The 19,168-nt window shown below is 35.7% G+C and overlaps 1 protein-coding gene across 4 annotated transcripts in view; it reads left to right on the top strand.

Moving 5' to 3' along the window:
- The window catches only part of ATG10 (autophagy related 10), a 300,282-nt gene that overhangs the window by 175,689 nt on the left and 105,425 nt on the right, over positions 1-19,168 (top strand). For all 4 annotated transcript variants that reach the window (XM_081294504.1, XM_081294501.1, XM_081294502.1 and 1 more), the window contains one exon: positions 15,271-15,368. In XM_081294504.1, the coding sequence (XP_081150630.1) occupies positions 15,271-15,368 (98 nt within the window). The remainder of the gene's footprint in view (positions 1-15,270; positions 15,369-19,168) is intronic.

Below are 19,168 nucleotides of genomic sequence, written 5' to 3'. Positions count from 1 at the left end.
CATTCTTTGGAACATGAAATGCATAGAGAATGATAGGAAGAAAGGTGGGGGTTGGGAGAAGTTGAAGAATAAAAATAAAGCATCGGTAGCTCTGTCCAACAACATTAGAGTGCTGGTTAGCTTTGCAGAAGAGGATGGGAAAGCATTGTAGAAGGGGAGCAGGGTGACTGCTGAATTGTTGGACCTAGAGAGACCATGACATATTCTGGGCACAGCGAGAGAGCTGTTTGGATTAGGAGTTCCCTCAAGATGAATTGTAAAAGAAATGGTTGAAAACGTGTACAGGTCATATTATATTGAAGGGTTGGAGGATCTGAAAAAAATGTGAAAAATAATGAGCTGAAATGAATTAGACTAGATGCGGAAATTTCCTAGAAATTACAATTAAGACAGGAATAAATGAATAACATTTGAGGAAAAGGAACTTGTGCTTTCTTATTGTCATTAGCATTATTAATTTTTTATACTGAGGATTTAACCCACAGGTGCTTAACCACTGAAATACATCCCCAGACCTTTGTATTTTTTCATTTTTGAGATGGGATCTCACTACGTTACTTATAATCTTGCTAAATTGCTGAAGCAGACCTTGAACTTGGAATTCTCTTGCTTTAGCCTCCTGAGTCTCTGGAATTACAGGTGTGTGCCACTACAACCAGCACCAGCATTCTTAAATTTTAAAATAATAACCCCTCTTAAAGAAAATTAACTGTAAAGAAACTATTTCATATTTTCAGGGGAAAATTTCACAAGATAGTAGGAATTAAGGCAGGTTATTGAATTAGAAAAAAATGTGGATTGGAGAGGTAAGGACTTTGGTTCAGTTTATTAATTACAAAGAGTGGAAAATAATTTGATAGAAAATTTAATTTAGAATCTCATTTGATTTTAAAGCATCTTTAAGAAAGTTCATAAATTGGGCTGGGGGTACAGCTCAGTGGTGAAGTGTTTGCCTCCCATATGTGAGGCTCTGGGTTTGAGCTTCAATACCACAAAAAAAAAAAAAAAAAAAAAAAAAAAGAAAGAAAGAAAGAAAGTTAGTTCAAATATTTACATTTATATTTATGTAAACAGTTAATAAATCTAGCTAAAGTCATAATAATGAGCTAGAATATGAATTTTGGTGGATTAAAAAGAGATTCTGGGGATTTAAATGAGATTTGAAGAACAAACAGTGAAAGTTATTACAAAAAATAATGAAAAGTTATTTAACTAATATAAATAAATTCAAACTGAAAAGTCCAAATAATAGAGAAAATTTAATGAGAATAATTTGTTGAACCTTGTACATATTGGAAACATTAGGGGAATTAGAGTAGAGTAGGATACTGAGTTAGAACATGATAGGAATAGAATCACATTAAAAAAATCAAGCTGTGGTTTAATAATGTTCTAAAGTACAAAAGAAGTATTAAAAACTGTGGAGACAGAATTATCTAAAGGTTTATTCTAACCCATGTTAGTACAAAACACCATGTAGGGGCTGGGGTTGTGGCTCAGCAGTAGAGCACTTGCCTTGCACGTGTGGGGTACTGGATTGGATCCTCAGCAACACATAAAAATAAATAAACAAAATAAAGGTATTATGTCCATATACAACTAAAAAAATATTGAAAAATAATAAAAAATCCACCGTGTATACAAAAAGGAACAAATTTTAAATAGACCCAGATGCCTGAAAAAGGAAATAAAAGGTAAGTAAACTTATTTTCTTGCCTGTAAGAGACTGTATTTCAGCTTTCCTAGATAGGTGATTGTGCTTCCAAATAGGAGAAACATCTCTTTGCTTTTACTCTTGGCAAAATGAACTCTGTTTGAAACATCCATTGAAATGTGTATGAGTGCCTACTGTGTACACAGCACAAAATTTAACTGTTTTTTAAAATAAGCTGGAAAAAACACAGCCCAATTTCTTACTAGCTTATTGCTTTTCCCCTTGCTTTAAGTTATTAAAGCAGAGTTAAAGTCCCTACCTTAGGCACCATGTTGAAAAGGTAGAGGTTGCATTTTCCATGGAAAGGGATCAACCAGTTAGGTGTGAAATAGTCTGAGTGCTGGTACAGGAGTAATAGGTCCAGTAATAGGTTCTGGGGTGCCAAGGTTTGAGGGAAGCCAAGAGTCCAAACTGCTGAGAACTGAGGTACTAAACTGAGAGATTGAGATAAAAACCTCAGAACACTTTGGACATGATTGAAAATGAGTATCCTCTGTTTTAGAACCAGCAGACCTAATGTTGTAGATCTCTATTGGATCTTTTAGTCCTCAGAGCCCCTGATCAATAATGGCATCTCATGGTTGATGTCTTAGGTATTGTATGGACTCAGTGTTGTTTTCCTTAGGACATTTTCCAATTCAGCAATTCCTGAAGAAGGTCTTATATGTATCTCTACTAGGTTAAGTATTTAATTTAATTTAAATGAGAGATTATCACATTGTTTTCATTATTATGAATTTCTCTTTTTTTTAAAGAGAGAGAGAGAGAGAGAAATTTTTTTAATATTTATTTTTTAGTTCTCAGCGGACACAACATCTTTGTTGGTATGTGGTGCTGAGAATCGAACCCGGGCCGCACGCATGCCAGGCGGGCGCACTACCGCTTGAGCCATATCCCCAGCCCTATTATGAATTTAACACAGTGTATAGACAGTTTAAGATGACTTATAATTGCTTATTTATGTGCTGTTGATATGCCTCATGAAAAATAAAACATATGTAAAAATTTCTTATGTAATTAGAAACCATCTTACATTTATTTTTCTACTCAAAATTACTAGATAAATATATTAAACATTTGAGTTGTTAATTTTGAAAATAGTTACCAAGCAAGACTTTTAAACCATCTATTTAGGCTGTATTAGCTAAGTATACTTGGTTGCAAATAATTAAACCTGATCATGAAAACCAGAAAAGGACTTAGAGATAGATCATAGAGTCAAGTGAAGATAGAAAGGTAGAATGAGAGAATCTCCAACTCCCTTTGGCTTTAGTGGTGGGAAATGGAACTCTGATTTACACTTATTTTGTAATTCCTCTCTCAGTTTGGAATTATGTTTGGATACTGAGAATCAGATATCCACTATCTTATCTGCAGCTGCTTAATACTATGAATTTACATTAAGTATGAGGGGTTTTTTTTGTTAACGCAAAACATTGAATCAATGAATTTTAAAATCATGATTATTCAGTCTTTATTCCTAGCAAGAATTGTGCCATTTGCTCTAGAAATCGTGTACTTTCATCTCTCCATATATTTGAAAATATTTATGCACAAGGTATGAAGATGTTTCTTAAATGCAAAGATGAATAAAGGCTCTCAGAGATGGTTGATGCCCTCCAAGAGCTGACTGTCTACTTAGGGAAGTAAGACAGGACTGAAATTCACTTTAAGAAGTAGAATATGTTAGGGACCAGAAGAGAGGTAAAAAGTGACACCAAGACTCAAAGTTTTGAGATGATCTTGAGCTGGAGTGATCAAGAAAGGCCTTGGATAAACCGGGCACCAGGGAGCACTCCTGTAATCCCAGTGGTTCAGGAGGCTGAGGCAGGAGGATCATGAGTTCAAAGCCAGCCTCAGCAACTTAGTGAGGCCCTAAGTAATTCAGTGAGACCCTGTCTCTAAATTTTAAAAATATATTTTAAAAAGGGGGGTGGGGATGTGGCTCAGTGGTCAAGTCCCCCTGGGTTCAATCCCTGCTACCAAACAACAATAACAAACAAACAACAAAACAAAAAAACTAGAAAGGCCTTGGCTGGACATGGGATTTGTTCATGCAATGATGTGGGGAAAGCAGTGCAGGTCTAGGGAGAAAACGAGGAAGGCAACATTCTAGATACTCCTAGGTTAGCCAGATTGATGGAGACCATTATTAGTGGCAACAAAAAAGCACAACTAATGTGTGCATCACTTCACAGTTTACAAAGTGTTCCTGTGTATAGATACATAAGAATAGCGGTGGAAAATACAGGATCTGGAGCTAGGAAGCCTTGGTTTTGATTTCTAGCTCTGCTGCTTACTATTTGTATAACCTTGCATAAGGAATTGAAATTTTCTGTTTACTGTCTCCCATCAAGTGAAAAAATATTTAAGACAAAAATAATACCTATCTCACAGAATTCTAGGATTGTCACTAATATTATGAAGTGGGCTTGGCACTGCCAGCTTTCAGTCCTGCCAGCTGCATTTTGTGTCTTGATCCTTACAATAACATTGAAGGTCAGAACTGTTTTTGTCTTCATGCACTAACACCAAAACTGAGTGCTCAGAGAGGTTCAATGATTTATTAGAGAAAACCATGGAGTTGGGACTCAAACTCTATAGCTAATTTTTTTCTGCATGACACTCATTCAAATAATTAAGTGAAATTTAAGAAACATGTAAGTTAAATTAAGTAATTGATGTTGTATATAAGTAAAAAGAAGTTGCCATAATCTATACTTATGGAATTTTGGCTTAGATTTCCTAAAGTGAATAAAGATACAAAGTATTAAAATATTTGTAGAGATAAATAAAATTATATAATTAGCCAGCATAGTAGCTGATATGAATGTACATGAACAATTATACTCATTTCATATCACAATATAATTTTCTCACTGAAGCAAAAATGAATTTTCTCCTTTGGTGAAGCATCCTCTCTGCCTCATTGTGGAGTATGACATGAATTTTTATATCCTTCAAGGCTCTGTTGAAGACAATCTGTTGAACAATGGCATATTTCATTATGAAAAATATACACTTTCCTTTTTATTTCCAGTGACCACATCCAGAACATTATTCTTAAACTTACTATGAATAATTTATATTTATTCTAAACTTCATTTTGGTAGTTAAGAATTTTTAGTGAAACCATGCACAAGAAGGATGAAGGTAACTTCAGTGTGCTTGCACTAGAGTTAGGTAGTGTTAGTGAAATATCTCATGCCATTATTGGATTCATGAAAACTAATAGCCCTGAGAAATTTAATTTAGGAAGCTGCACATTTTGAGTAATATATAGATTACTTGACATGTAGGTTATTATTCAATTGAGAGATTTTATATGAAAATGTTAAATTAAATGCTACTGGCAGTTGCTAAAGATTGTACTTTTTAATTATTCTATTCCAATTTTTGCTCAATGTCTCTTCCTCTTTGTCATTGACATTTTAGGTTGCTGACAGAGCATTACTTTAGCTTAAATATGTATTATCATTCCAGGTAACCAGCATATAGTAGGCATTCAACAAACACTTTTTAAATAAATGACTTCAATTTACTATGCTCATTTTGTGGATTTCCACTGAAATTATTTTGTTTTATACTTTAATTGTTCAAGTATTTGAGGGATTTTACTGAGCTTCTTGGCCTTGATGTTATGATTAATGAGATTTCTCATTAACTAAACATGTTAAAATTAGTACTACTGAGTATCTTGTATTTGAAACTGAGTGGTTGTTGATTGAGTATATTTATGTCTTCTCTGACTGAGGCCAGACAGAAAAAAAATAGACCTTCTTAAGATGGATTATGGCTTCTGATGGAGATACTTTAAACAAGTAGGTACATAATAATGTGTTTTATGCACTTAACCAAGTATTTATTTATAGCCATATTTTAATTTTTTTGTTCTTCAATTTTTGTCAGTAAATAGGTATATATAAAATACTTCAAGTTTCTGTCCCATTTAAGCTTTTTTTTTTTTTTTTTTTTTTTTTTTTCTGTGATGTGGTTCATGGCATGTTTGGCAAAGTGGTTTCAATGGGATTTCTGAAGGTTGCATTTTGTTCTTGAAATAATACATTTGAGGTGTCAGTAATACATGTAAGGGTCTTGAAAATATTTCTGATTATGTAAAAATAATCTTAGTACTAACTTTTGTCTACCTTTGATCATGAAGGTGTGAATTATGACTAAGAAAACTAGTGATGAAGGCTGAGGAAAGAGAACCCACATTATACTCCTTTAAGTCATTATTGTCAAAGGGAAAAGCTGTATTTACCCAGACTTTTTATAGTGTAAATGGTCCTTGGAAACAAGAGGTTCATAAAGCAGAGGAAAAGCAAATTACAGACTTTTCCCAAATCACAGGGCTACAACTCAACACATTTTGGAAATTACAGATTTTGAAACTTCTAATCCTTATGACTAAAAGTCAGCAGATAGTTATCCGTTAAAGGGGAATTTGTTTCAAGACAGAAAAATCAGTTGGAGCAAAATATAGGGAATATAATGGGTATACTTTAAAAAAATTAGTTGTAGATGGATACAATATCTTTATTTTATTTTTTATGTGGTACTGATGATCAAACCCAGTGCCTCACCCGTGCTAGGCAAGCACTCCTCCACTGAGTCACAACCCCAGCCCTAATGTGTATACTTTTTAAAATTATTATTCAAACCTATTTTGTGACTACAAAGTAATTAGTTCCATGCCTGGCTCTGAAGACACTTCCAAAGGAGCAGTTCCACTGACAACATTACAGCATTGTTGGAATAAATATTTGTTGAATTTGTTGAATAGTCAGTTAACCTCCTTAGGTGACTATTTCAAAGAACAGTGGTCTTATAAATATTTAAGTCCTGATATATTTTTTTTTTAAAAAGAGAGAGAGAGAGAGAGAGAGAGAGAGAGAGAGAGAGAGAGAGAGAGAATTTTTAATATTTATTTTTTAGTTCTCGGCGGACACAACATCTTTATTTTTGTATGTGGTGCTGAGGATCGAACCCCGGCCGCACGCATGCCAGGCGAGCGCGCTACCGCTTGAGCCACATCCCCAGCCCCGATATGTTTGTTTTAAACATTTAAATTCTGTTCCTTACAGCCCCACCAGGCCTACCATGCTCTGGCAGGGGTGCCAAACAGAAGAGTCTCAGGAGGCACTGAAGAGACTTTGCAGCAGCCCTTGAGAACTATTCAAGTTATAGAAGACATAATATACTCAATCAACAACCACTCAGTTTCAAATACAAGGATCATGCATTTTGATAAGGGGATTATAATTGCTTATTGACCTTCCTCATTTTTCCTAAGAGGGTTGAATTTAGGAAACTGGTTACCACAATCTGGAGAGTCTAGTCAAGGAAGTCATAACTGTCAGAATTGTCCCAGTCAGAATAGCCTTTATATCTTATACTCAATTGTGTTTGCAACTTTTTTCTAGTTGTTTCTGAAAATTGGGTTAACATGAAAATGGGGTTTATTGTGAAGCAAAGTTACCCCCTAAATCAAGCTTCGCCATGCTTCTTTGGGAGTTCAGCCAGGGACTCTACTGAAGCAGATGCTTTCCTGGCCACTTGTGACTGCTTTTCTTGCTGTAGCGCACTCCTCTCTGCAAGCTAGTTTCCACTGGGTACTCCTGACTTCTGTATCCTCATAACCTGGGCTCGTTCATGGCTGTGACTTGCTATGGTACAAGTCCTTCTTCTCATTTTGTACTATCTTATAGTTCCAGCATTGCACACACTGGTCTAGATGCTGGGAATAGAGCAGGGAACCAAACAGTCAAGGTTCCCGCCCACATGAAATCTACACTGTAGGTGGAAGAGACTCCCAAATAATGCATAAAGAACAAAAAAAAATAATATCATACAATGATGTGTCCAAGAAAGGTGAATGAGCATTTTTGTTTCATTTAGTTCAAATGTTTGAAGGAGATACAGAATGTGACTCTTATCAAATTTAAGTCAGGGGATGCCATGGCTCTGCTGAAAACCCTGCAATGTCTCCTTGTTTCAAAAACCAACATCCTTTTAAAAGAAAATATAGGAGTAAATCTTCATAATCTTGTAATAGATCTAGATATGTATTAGAAATGACATCAAATACACAAGCAAACAAAGATAAAAAATAGATAAGTTGGATTTCATCAAAATTAAATCTTTTGTGCCTCAAAGGACACCAACAAAGTGAAATGACATCCCACAGAAATGGATAATTTGAGAGTAAATATATCTGATAAGGGACTTGTATGTAGAATACATAAAAAGCTCTTACGTCTTAATAGCAAGACAAATAACCCTGTTTAAAAATAGGGCAAAAAGATCTGGATAGACATATATCCAAAGAACATAGTGCCATGAAAGTATGCTCAGTGTCACATATAATAAGGGAAAATGCAAATCAAAAATCACAATGAGCTACCATTTCACACCTACTAGGATGACCATAATGAAAAGACAAAGCAATACCAAATATTGGAAAGAATATAGCAAAATTAGAACCTTCATATACTGCTGAAGAGATTTAAACAGTGAAACCATTTTGTGAAACAGTCTGGTAATTCCACAAAAGGCTAAATACAGAGTTGCCTTAGGACCCATCAATTCCACTCCAACAGAAAGTAAATTAGTGGTTTCCTAGAACTGGACAGATATAGGCATTATGAGGATGACTGCTAATGAATTTGGGGGGGTCTCTCTTTTCAGGTGATAAAATGTTCTAAATTTGATTAAGTTGATAGTTACAAAACTCTGAAACTTACCGTTGAGCTGTGCACTCTAAATTGGTGAATTATACATATGTGAATTACATATAGCCTTTTCTTAAAAAAAAAAAATGATGTCTTTAATGCCCTGAAAGGGATTCCCTGAGTCTATCCTGTGGTAGCCTTGCTACTGGTTCACTCTCCTCTCTTTCCTCTTCCCTCTTTTATTCAGGAATCTTCAGAGCTAATGCCTCCCAGTGTTTGCTCACAGCTGATCTAAAATCACAAACCCACCCCTGGCCAGTACTCCTTGGCTACTCTCCTTTTTCTGTTTTACAATAGTCCACACCACACTTTTTAACATGCTTTGCAATTCACTCACTTATATTCATTGTTTATCATCACACCATTAACCCCCTCCGCCCCCTACAAGAATGCGCAAAAAAACACATTGTTTTGCTTCCTGATGTATCACAGAGGCTTAGAATAAATGCTTGGCATATATTAGGTGCCAAATTATATAAATATCTGTTTCTAAAATTAACTCCTTATCTCATTACATGAGGGAGAATCTTGATGTGGCAAGATACTAGTTCTTCTGTCTTGAATTAAAAGTTATTTTTCACTTTGACTTAGTAATTCCCTTCTCCTGAATTTATCAAAAGAAAATAATTGAAAAGATGAAAAATTGCTTTGGCTTAGTTCATGACTCCTTTGTGCCAGGTACCATTTCAAAACTCGTAATAACTCAAGTAACCAACAGCAGAGGAATACTTAAGTAAATTGCAGTGTATCATCATAGTACAATATCACATAACCTGTAAAATCATAATTATTCCTTTTATCCAGTGTGGGAAATACTGAATATGAAGATGTATATAAACCTGCACCAATACCACTGATTTAATCAATTTAGTCAATCTTTATTGACCACTTACTCTGTGCCAGACCCTGATTCAGGTGGTGGATATATGCAGGAGCTAGAATAATCAAGATCTGCCTTCATAGAACTTGCATGCTACTTGGGAAAGGCAGGAAAAGATGAAGGTATAAATAAGTAAGATGATTTCAGAGAGTGATACTTGCAGTGAGAAAAGCAACAGGGTGAAGGATTGACTGGTTTGTGTGAGTGAGAGGTGGGATGGAATCTCCACCTTGCCTAAGGACTGATTCATAGTGAAGAACGGCAGAGACAGCAACAGGGGCCATGGTGTTGCTTGGAGTTTATACTATGAGAGAAGTAAAACTAAGGAATGGTGTTTACCAGAGCAGGATATTTATAATATTTATGTTTGAAACCAACAAGGGAAGGAACCAAGCCCTGGAGACTGTAGGAGATGACAAAGGCGATTGTTGGAGTCTTGAACTAGAACTCTGGTGCAGTGGGAATGGAATGGAGAGCACAGATCCAGAGAAATTTATAAGTAGTAATAGACCCTATTTTTCATTACGAGACATGAGGTTGAGAAAGAGGAATGTAGAATAACTCCCGGTTTTCTGATTTAGTAGCATTGTGTGCAGAACAGAGAAAAGGCATTATCAGGTGTCAGTGTGTGTATATGTGGCAGGGGAGGGAGGGTTGTGGTGATTTTTTTCATTATTAAGAACATCTTTAATACAATTTTTGGGAATGATGGGGATTAATTTCAGGGTCTTGTGCATGCTACACACATACTGTACCACTCAGGGCTACCCCCAGCCTCCATACTATAACTTTTGAAATTAAGTTAAAATCAAGGACAGGAGAAATACATTTATATTAGTCATTCTGTTTTTATCAAATGATATAGAAAGAGCCTAAATAACTATTAATGTGGTATTAGCTTTTAAAAAACCAGAAAAGTTAAAACCATAGAAATTCTAAATTATTTTAATAATATGTATTTTTTGTGATGTAAGTAAAACATTCAGTTTTTATGTTTTGAATTTATTTTTAATTTTTGTGACTGTTACTCTAGGTTGACTAGAGTGGTTAATTCCTGTATTCTAAGGAATTCCCCTCTAGATTTGGTGTTGTCTGGAAATTTACGGTATATACTCTCAATTCTAGTATCAAATCTGGTAAAAATTCCATAACATTTGTTCTGGGTTTCTGCACTTATTACTGCATTTTGTATGAATGTTTCCAGCAGAATATTCAGGGTTTTGACAGTGGTAACATCCAAACCATGTACTTCAAATATTGGCTGAAATATTTTAAGGAATAAAATTAAAATCATTACTGATTACCAGATATTAAACCAAATATTCTTCTCTAGGTCTAAAAGGCTTTTTCTTAGAGGAAAAACATTAAGAAGGGCATTCTTTTATTTGTTACTTTTCAGTATTTATAAAGCATATGCAGTATCTCTGCTCTTGGAGGCAGCATGGAATAGCAGGAAGAGCACTAGGTTGTGAGTCCTGAAACCTGGATGCTGACTTTGGCTCAGTCATGAACTGACTGCTTAATTCTACAGATATGTGTTTCCCAAGACCTTGGTTGCCTTGTTTATAAAATTAGTAATTATACCAGCCCTGACCTTTTATTATCCCACTACTTGAGTTCCTCTTTGACATTGTAAAAATTATTTTAAAATCATGTCATCTTTTTGTAATTTGATTATTTAGTTTGCTGTTTGACTCTGAAGTATCTCAGATTGTATTTTCAACATCAACACACACACACACATACACACACACACACAAAAGCTTGCACACGTGTGCAAATTTTGAAGATGTGTACTGCTTAAGAGCAGAGTTTTCCCTACTCTGTAAATGTGTTCAGAAAACAATATAACACAGATACTGAAGGCAGCTTGTTTTTTACTTGTAGCTAAACATGACATTCAAATGTTAATTGGATGAATAAATCTCGTTCATTTTACAGACACGGAAATGTCAATGGAATAAAACTATTTATCACAAGATAATGGTCTCCTGCCGCCAGATAAATGCCAAGATGAAGATACTTATTGAAAATGTATCAAAATATTCTATTGCTATTTATTGAAAAATAAAGGTTGAGGAAAAGTTCAAATTTTCAGGTCAAACATGAGAAATGCCCTTCTTATGCTATTAGTATATTACTATATCAAAGACAATGTGCATGGTGTAGAAACTTCGGAACATTCTAAGAAATAACAGTCCAGAAATTAATCTTTTCGCTTTGAGAATTGCCAGCACAGTGGAGTTGGGGCTAGAAGGAGTTACCTAATATTTTTGAATTCTCATTGTACATCCAACATAGTCCTGGGTATATTCACTAATGTAAGCCTCATGAGAACAAAATTTGAAAAGAATCATTATCTTCATTTTACAGGTAAAGTTAAAAACAAAATAACTTACAGTCTCACAGAGAGTAATTACAAACATGAGTGTTTAAACCGCCTGAACTCAAAATGTAGCAAATTTCTCCAACACCCTTCCTTTTACTTATACTTGGTAAATCTGAATACCATGATGCTTTTTAGTTTTTTGAAGATTTAGGGTAGATTATTTCACTGAGTTTTGTTGCACTTGATGACCAAGCACTTCTTTTTTTTTCTATTGCTTTGAAATGCCACCTTTATTTTTTTAAATTTTTTTTTTATTGGTTGTTCACAACATTACAAAGCTCTTGACATATCATATTTCATACATTAGATTGAAGTGGGTTATGAACTCCCAATTTTACCCCAAATGCAGATTGCAGAATCACGTCAGTTACACATCCACAATTTTACATAATGCCCTATTAGTAATTGTTGTATTCTGCTACCTTTCCTATTCCCTACTATCCCCCCTCCCCTCCCCTCCTATCTTCTCTCTCTACCACATGTACTGTAATTCATTTCCCTCCTTGTTTATTTTCCCATTCCCCTCACAACCTCTTATATGTAATTTTGTATAGCAATGAGGGTCTCCCTTCATTTCCATGCAATTTCCCTTTTCTCTCCCTTTCCCTCCCATCTCATGTCTCTGTTTAATGTTAATCTTTTCTTCCTGCTCTTCCTCCCTACTCTGTTCATAGTTGCTCTCATTATATCAAAGAAGACATTTGGTATTTGTTTTTTAGGGATTGGCTAGCTTCACTAAGCATACTCTGCTCTAGTGCCATCCATTTCCCTGCAAATTCTTTGATTTTGTCATTTTTTATTGCTGCATAGTACTCCATTGTGTATAGATGCCACATTTTTTTTATCCATTCATCTATTGAAGGGCATCTGGGTTGGTTCCACAGTCTAGCTATTGTGAATTGTGCTGCTATGAACATCGATGTGGCAGTATCCCTGTAGCATGCTCTTTTAAGGTCTTTAGGGAATAGTCCGAGAAGGGCAATAGCAGGGTCAAATGGTGGTTCCATTCCCAGCTTTCCCAGGAATCTCCAAACTGCTTTCCAAATTGGCCGCACCAATTTGCAGTCCCACCAGCAATGTACAAGTGTACCCTTTTCTCCACATCTTCGCCAGCACTTGTTGTTGTTTGACTTCATAGTGGCTGCCAATCTTACTGGAGTGAGATGGTATCTTAGGGTGGTTTTGATTTGCATTTCTCTGACTGCTAGAGATGGTGAGCATTTTTTCATGTACTTGTTGATTGATTGTATATCCTCCTCTGAGAAGTGTCTGTTCAGGTCCTTGGCCCATTTGTTGATTGGGTTATTTGTTATCTTATTGTCTAATTTTTTGAGTTCTTTGTATACTCTGGATATTAGGGCTGTATCTGAAGTGTGAGGGGTAAAAATTTGTTCCCAGGATGTAGGCTCCCTATTTACCTCTCATTGTTTCTCTTGCTGAGAAAAAACTTTTTAGTTTAAGTAAGTCCCATTTATTGATTCTTGTTATTAACTCTTGTGCTATGGGTGTCCTATTAAGGAATTTGGAGCCCGACCCCACAATATGTAGATCAGAGCCAACTTTTTCTTCTATCAGATGCAGAGTCTCTGATTTGATATCAAGCTCCTTGATCCATTTTGAGTTAACTTTTGTGCATGGCGAGAGAAAGGGATTCAGTTTCATTTTGTTGCATATGGATTTCCAGTTTTCCCAACACCATTTGTTGAAGATGCTATCCTTCCTCCATTGCATGCTTTTAGCCCCTTTATCAAATATAAGATAGTTGTAACTTTGTGGATTAGTCTCTGTGTCCTCTATTCTATACCATTGGTCCACCCGCCTGTTTTGGTACCAGTACCATGCTGTTTTTGTCACTATTGCTCTGTAATATAGTTTGAAATCTGGTATCGCTATACCGCCTGATTCACACTTCCTGCTTAGAATTGCTTTTGCTATTCTGGGTCTTTTATTTTTCCATATGAATTTCCTGATTGCTTTATCTATTTCTACAAGAAATGCCGTTGGGATTTTGATTGGCATTGCATTAAACCTATAGAGCACTTCTAATAATTCAGTATATAAGGTATTCTCTTTAAGTAATAATGCACACTTCCACAAGCCTTGAGGACTCAATAGCTCTGAATGGGCCAAGTAGTACTAAGTTCTAGCATTTAGATTCCTTCTTTCCAGGAGTATGTGTTTTGAAAGACTCTACATAACTCCCTCTTTCTGCCTTTTTGAACTTAAGTATGTATTTTAGTCAGCGTTTTCACTGCTGTGACTAAGAGACCTGACAAGAATAATTTTAGAGGAGGAAAATTTATTTGGGGGTTCATGGTTTCAGAGGTCTCCGTCCATAGGCAGCTGTTCCATTCCTTGGGGCTCAAGGTGAGGCTGAACATCATGGCAGAAGAGTGTGGCTGAGGGAAGCAGCTCACATGGTGATAAGGCAGCAGAGAGAGAAACCTCACTCACCAGATACAAAATACATACCCAAGACATTCTCCCATTGACCCAGTCACCAGCCACACCCTACCTGTCTTCAGTTTCCACTCAGTTAATCCCTATCAGGGTATTAATTCGCTGATTGGATTAAGACTCTCAACCTCCTCTAGACCTTCTTACATTGTCTCACACATGAGCTTTTGGGAAACACCAAATATCTAAACCATAACAGTATATATTTCTCCTCTTTACTCATCTTTCATATAATATAAGTGCCATAGTGATCTTCACAAAATATATTATTTGGGTTGTTACTGAATATGGATGGTTAAGTAAAACTGCCTAAAGAATTAAAAGGAGGATTATTGTTCACTGATGCTTTTTACCAATCTCTTCATGCCAAACCCTTCTCATGTCATTCCATCTTCAACAGTCCCTATCTCCACCCAGTGCAGCCACTGGGTGCTAATGTCTCCCTCTCTGGACTCTCAGAGAACTGAATTTTTCCTCTGGCAGCTATCTCTCTCTCGGAGAGAGATATTTTTCATTATTATTAGTATTTTAAATTATTCATAGTTTGTTATAGTTTCCCTGGTAGATGGTAGGCTCCTTACTAGGAGAAATTATATATTTTCCTTCTCCCTGATCTCCATGATATCCAGCTGAGTGACATGGACATTGCACATAATCAACAGGAGAGTGAAATTTAAAGAGACATGAGTACTGTGTCTTTGTTTTAAGGAACAGAGGGAGTATCAAGGTTTGACATATTTCTTAGTGAGCCCTTGTGAATATGGGAGCCTGTATACCTGGTCCATTGCCTATGCTTCGTATCTATCATTTCTCTCTAAAACACATTTGGCTTTTGTTTATTTCATAAAATTCCTGGAGGCAAGAGTGGGCAGAAAATTTAACTGCTAGGCTGATACAAAGGAGAAAAGTTTGAATGTTAAAATGTTTCTCAGGAAGAAAACAATAATTCATACAGGATGTTTTTGATATGTAAGTAAGGTATAACCTAGTAAATATATTTTTTAAAAGTCTTGGTACACTTCTAGTACTTTTAGATCAGCACCAAGCACCACTGTGTTATATGAATCATTAACAGTCTTGCCATTCACCTTCACAGATGGGAGACCGTTAGCCCTGAAGGACATATGGGAAGGAGTCCACGAGTGCTATCAGACGAGGCTGCTACAGGGACCATGGGACACTATTACTCAACAGGTTAGAGAATATTTTCATTTTATTGTATGTAATTATTTCCCTATGCTCATCTTTTCATCTAGTTCTCTTACCTACTCCTTTCCCTATTTTACTCTTCCACATCCAGATTTCAGTTCAAAGACAGTTTCCTCAAAAATACCTTCTCAGACTCAGACTTGGTTTAGACTCTCTATTATAAGATTTCATAACACCCTATAATTTTTCTTCATGCTTCTTATCACAGTTTTGAATTACATATTTGGATGATTTTTTAAAAAGTATTCAATATCTATCTTTTCCATTACTTTGTGAGCTCATTTATGTTCAGGCTATGTTTGTTTTTCTATTTTACTTTTCATTGTACATCTAACATCAGCAAAATACTTATCATATAGTAGGTGCTCAACAACAGTGTATCCCATAAATGAAAATAGAAAGTAAGTTGGCACATACACTGAGAAGTGGCTGCTTTAAATTGTGTTGTCTGTGTTTCACAGTTTTACTCATAGGTGCATTTGCAAAATAGTGAACTTTTGATTAATAATAGGTTGGCAGTAGTGATTTTCAAAAGTAGAAAAATAGATCTGCAAAAAGAGATATATAAATATATTTCAAAAGTAGACAAAATAGATCTGTCAATCATTTAAGTCATTATTACTGCCTTGCTAAAATCAGCAGTAATTATTTTAGAAATTTAAAAATACTCATCACCTTGCAACCAATCATGGTCTTCTTAAAAATTATTTTTACTTAAATCAAACATCTATTTTTTTCTGTTAAGCTTAATGAAAGCTTCCTTTAAAAGTGATTTTATGAGCCATTAGAATTTCATGCCCTCTTATGTATTTGATCATAATAATGGCAGTTTACCTCCCAATCAATGTTAAGAATCCTTAGCATCTCATAAGCAGTTCTTTAGCAATGACTGCAAGTGGCCATTCTCTAGGTTTTAATTGAGGACAAAACTAGCTTTAAGTATGTTTCACACTGCCCCTTAGGTTAAATTTTTTCCTTTCCCTCCCACTATCACCCTCTGACCTCACCTGGAATGATTAGTAAAGCCTCCGGCCTCTGGTTTTCTGTGCCTTTCTTCTCTAGTTCTTACCATTTGTCACGTCTTAACTACTCTTGCTCTTGTCTCACTCATGCTCAAGCCTGCAGCAGCTCCCCAGGGTCTTATGGGATGTAGTGTAAATGCCTTGCCTGGGCTTTAGTGACTGTCACTCGCAGGTTCTCACCTGCCCTGTACATTTTTCTTCTGTTTGTCCACTCTACACAGCTTCTGCCAAACATGGCTATTCATTTCTCTGTACCCATTTTGCAGTTTGTTCTTGGAATTCTTTCAGGTTTAATACTTTCCCTCTATGCTCTGTTTCCTACCTATTATCTCGTAAGTTCCTCTCTCTCTGAAACTACTGAAGCTCACAAAAATGACTCCCTCTGAAATCCAAGTTCTGTAGACCAGGCATATGTGGTTGCTATGAAGAATGATAATGTGATATATAAGCAAAGCAGCCCTAAAGATTTTTGGCAAGGACATCTTACTTTATGCAAACTACTTTACATTAACCTTGAAGTAAGTATGTCAAGGTGAATGCTTAGAGTTTCAACTTCCTGTTTTGTCAGTGACTACACACTGTCCAAAAATCTATACTGTAGAGTCAGAATCCACAGGACCCAGGAAATATTTAGTTGTTAAGAGTAAAGAAAGATGACAAAAAAATAGAGGAAGAGAGTATCCAATACACACATGTAAATTAACTTTAGCCTTTTTCTCAGCTCCTTCCCAGTCAGTGTACTCCCCAGCCCAATTCCTTTCCTTTTTCCTCTCACTAGTAGCCCTATTATTAATCTCCTCAATGCCAGTCTACAGTGCAATTCTTGGTGGTCTATGTAGTTTTGCATTTTAATTCCACATGCCTTTGTTCAGAATCATGATGCAGGAACAAGATTTTGAATTCAACTCTATTTCCTTAATTTCCTCATCTGATGTTGCTAGTAGATTTCTCTACATTGATAGAATCCCTGAGATGTTAAACTAACCAAATAAAATAATAGAATTGACTAATGTATTTTAGTTTATAAACATTTGAGTAGATTTTTTTTCTTTTTTTGGTACTGAGAATTGAACACAGGGATACTGAACCACTGAGCCACATCCCCAGCCCTTTTTTAATATTTTATTTAGAGACAGGGTCTTTGCTGAGTTGCTAAGTACCTGGTTAAGTTGCTGAGGCTGGCTTTGAACTTGCAATCCTCCTGCTCCAGCCTCCGGAGCCACTGGGATTATAGGCTACTGCACCTGGCTGGATCATTTTTTTTTCCTATTTATAGTACTAGTAAAAAAGAAATACCTTCATTTTTGTTTGAAGATATGTATGTAAGTTAGCATTACTATTTCTTTTTCCTCACATTTTAATTAGTGCATTACAGTTAAACATGATGGTGAAATTTGTTGTTAGGTATTCATATATGCACATAACATAACAATACAATTTGGCCAATATAATTCCCCAGACATTACTATTTCTATCAAGGCTGGAGCTCACTTAATAGGATGATTATTCAATATAACAAAGTGGCAACTCTAAAATTTAGATGATCATTTATAATTTGTCTTATTGGAGTTTGATCTGTGGATTTGTATGCCACTTGTAATTAAAAAAAAAGACTTTATTTAAGCTCTAGAGTTGCTCGACATAATACATGTCCATGCTTTAAAGACCAATCAACGGAAACTCATTGGTAGCTATTGCACTATTTGGCATTTGAAAGTTGTCATATATATTTCCTTTGAAGGTCTTGGTTTTTAATCTCAGTTGGTTATTGGGGTGGTATTATGTCTTTTTATTTGCCTGATTTCTTTGGAATAGTGGGACTTCATTTGTGTAAGACCTCATGTGGAGAAAAACAAGGTGTCCTCAGTGGGAGTGAAATGGAGGGTATAATGCAGCCATAGAGGGAAATAAGCTGATAGAATATTGGTGGCATTGAAGAGTAGCCATCGTTTTGCAGAAATATGCTAAAGAATCATTAGCTTGCAGACTGAACATGATAACGATATCCTGTCCTCTAGAGTGGCTTAAAAACAAAAGCAGCCTTTGCATAATACAAAATGCATTTTACTTCATTTTCAGGTCTGACTGTGCTCATATGGTTTGTTGCTCTTCATCTTTAGTAATCACACTTCTGTTCTCTCAGCATTGGTCTTGATGATATAGGCCTGCTCATGTCAGACGTGAACCCTCTCTTTTGAAGACAAGCCACTCATGAATCTCATACATTTGATTATGATGATTACTCACCTGCCTTTGTCCAACCTTACGGACTACCTATTATCTCAGCTCTGTAGTCCTAGATTGGATTTGTCTTTAGAGAGTGACTGTTATAGTAACCATTACTGAAAGGTGTGAATTCTGTGTTTTAGGCAAAGCATTACTTTGAACTTGGCATGGGCTAAGTCACCAGATAAAAAAGGCCTATCTTCAATTTTGTTTGAAGATGTGTGTGCTTATGTGGGTGTGTAGTGGCCAAATAAGTAATTTCTTCTTCTTTTTAAAAACTTTTATTTTGGAAAAACTCAAACATACAAAAGTAGAGATAAGAAGATAAGAAGCTCATGGTGGTCTTATTTATTTATTGACTTTGCTGCTGGGGGTTGAGTCCAGATCCTCAAACATGCTGAGCCCACTCTACCACTGAACTACATTCATGTCTTACCAAGTCTGGAATTTTTGTTTAAAAGAAAATTCTAGACATCAAATTTTAGTTCATTCATAAATATTTAAGTAAGATAAGGGCTTTACATGAGTGCTTATAAC

The sequence above is a fragment of the Spermophilus citellus genome (assembly GCF_964194105.1).
Source record: "Spermophilus citellus genome assembly, chromosome: 1".
Classification (NCBI taxonomy): Eukaryota; Metazoa; Chordata; class Mammalia; order Rodentia; family Sciuridae; genus Spermophilus; species Spermophilus citellus.
Note: the sequence above shows the minus strand (reverse complement) of the source record. Positions and strands in the feature narration are given on the sequence as shown.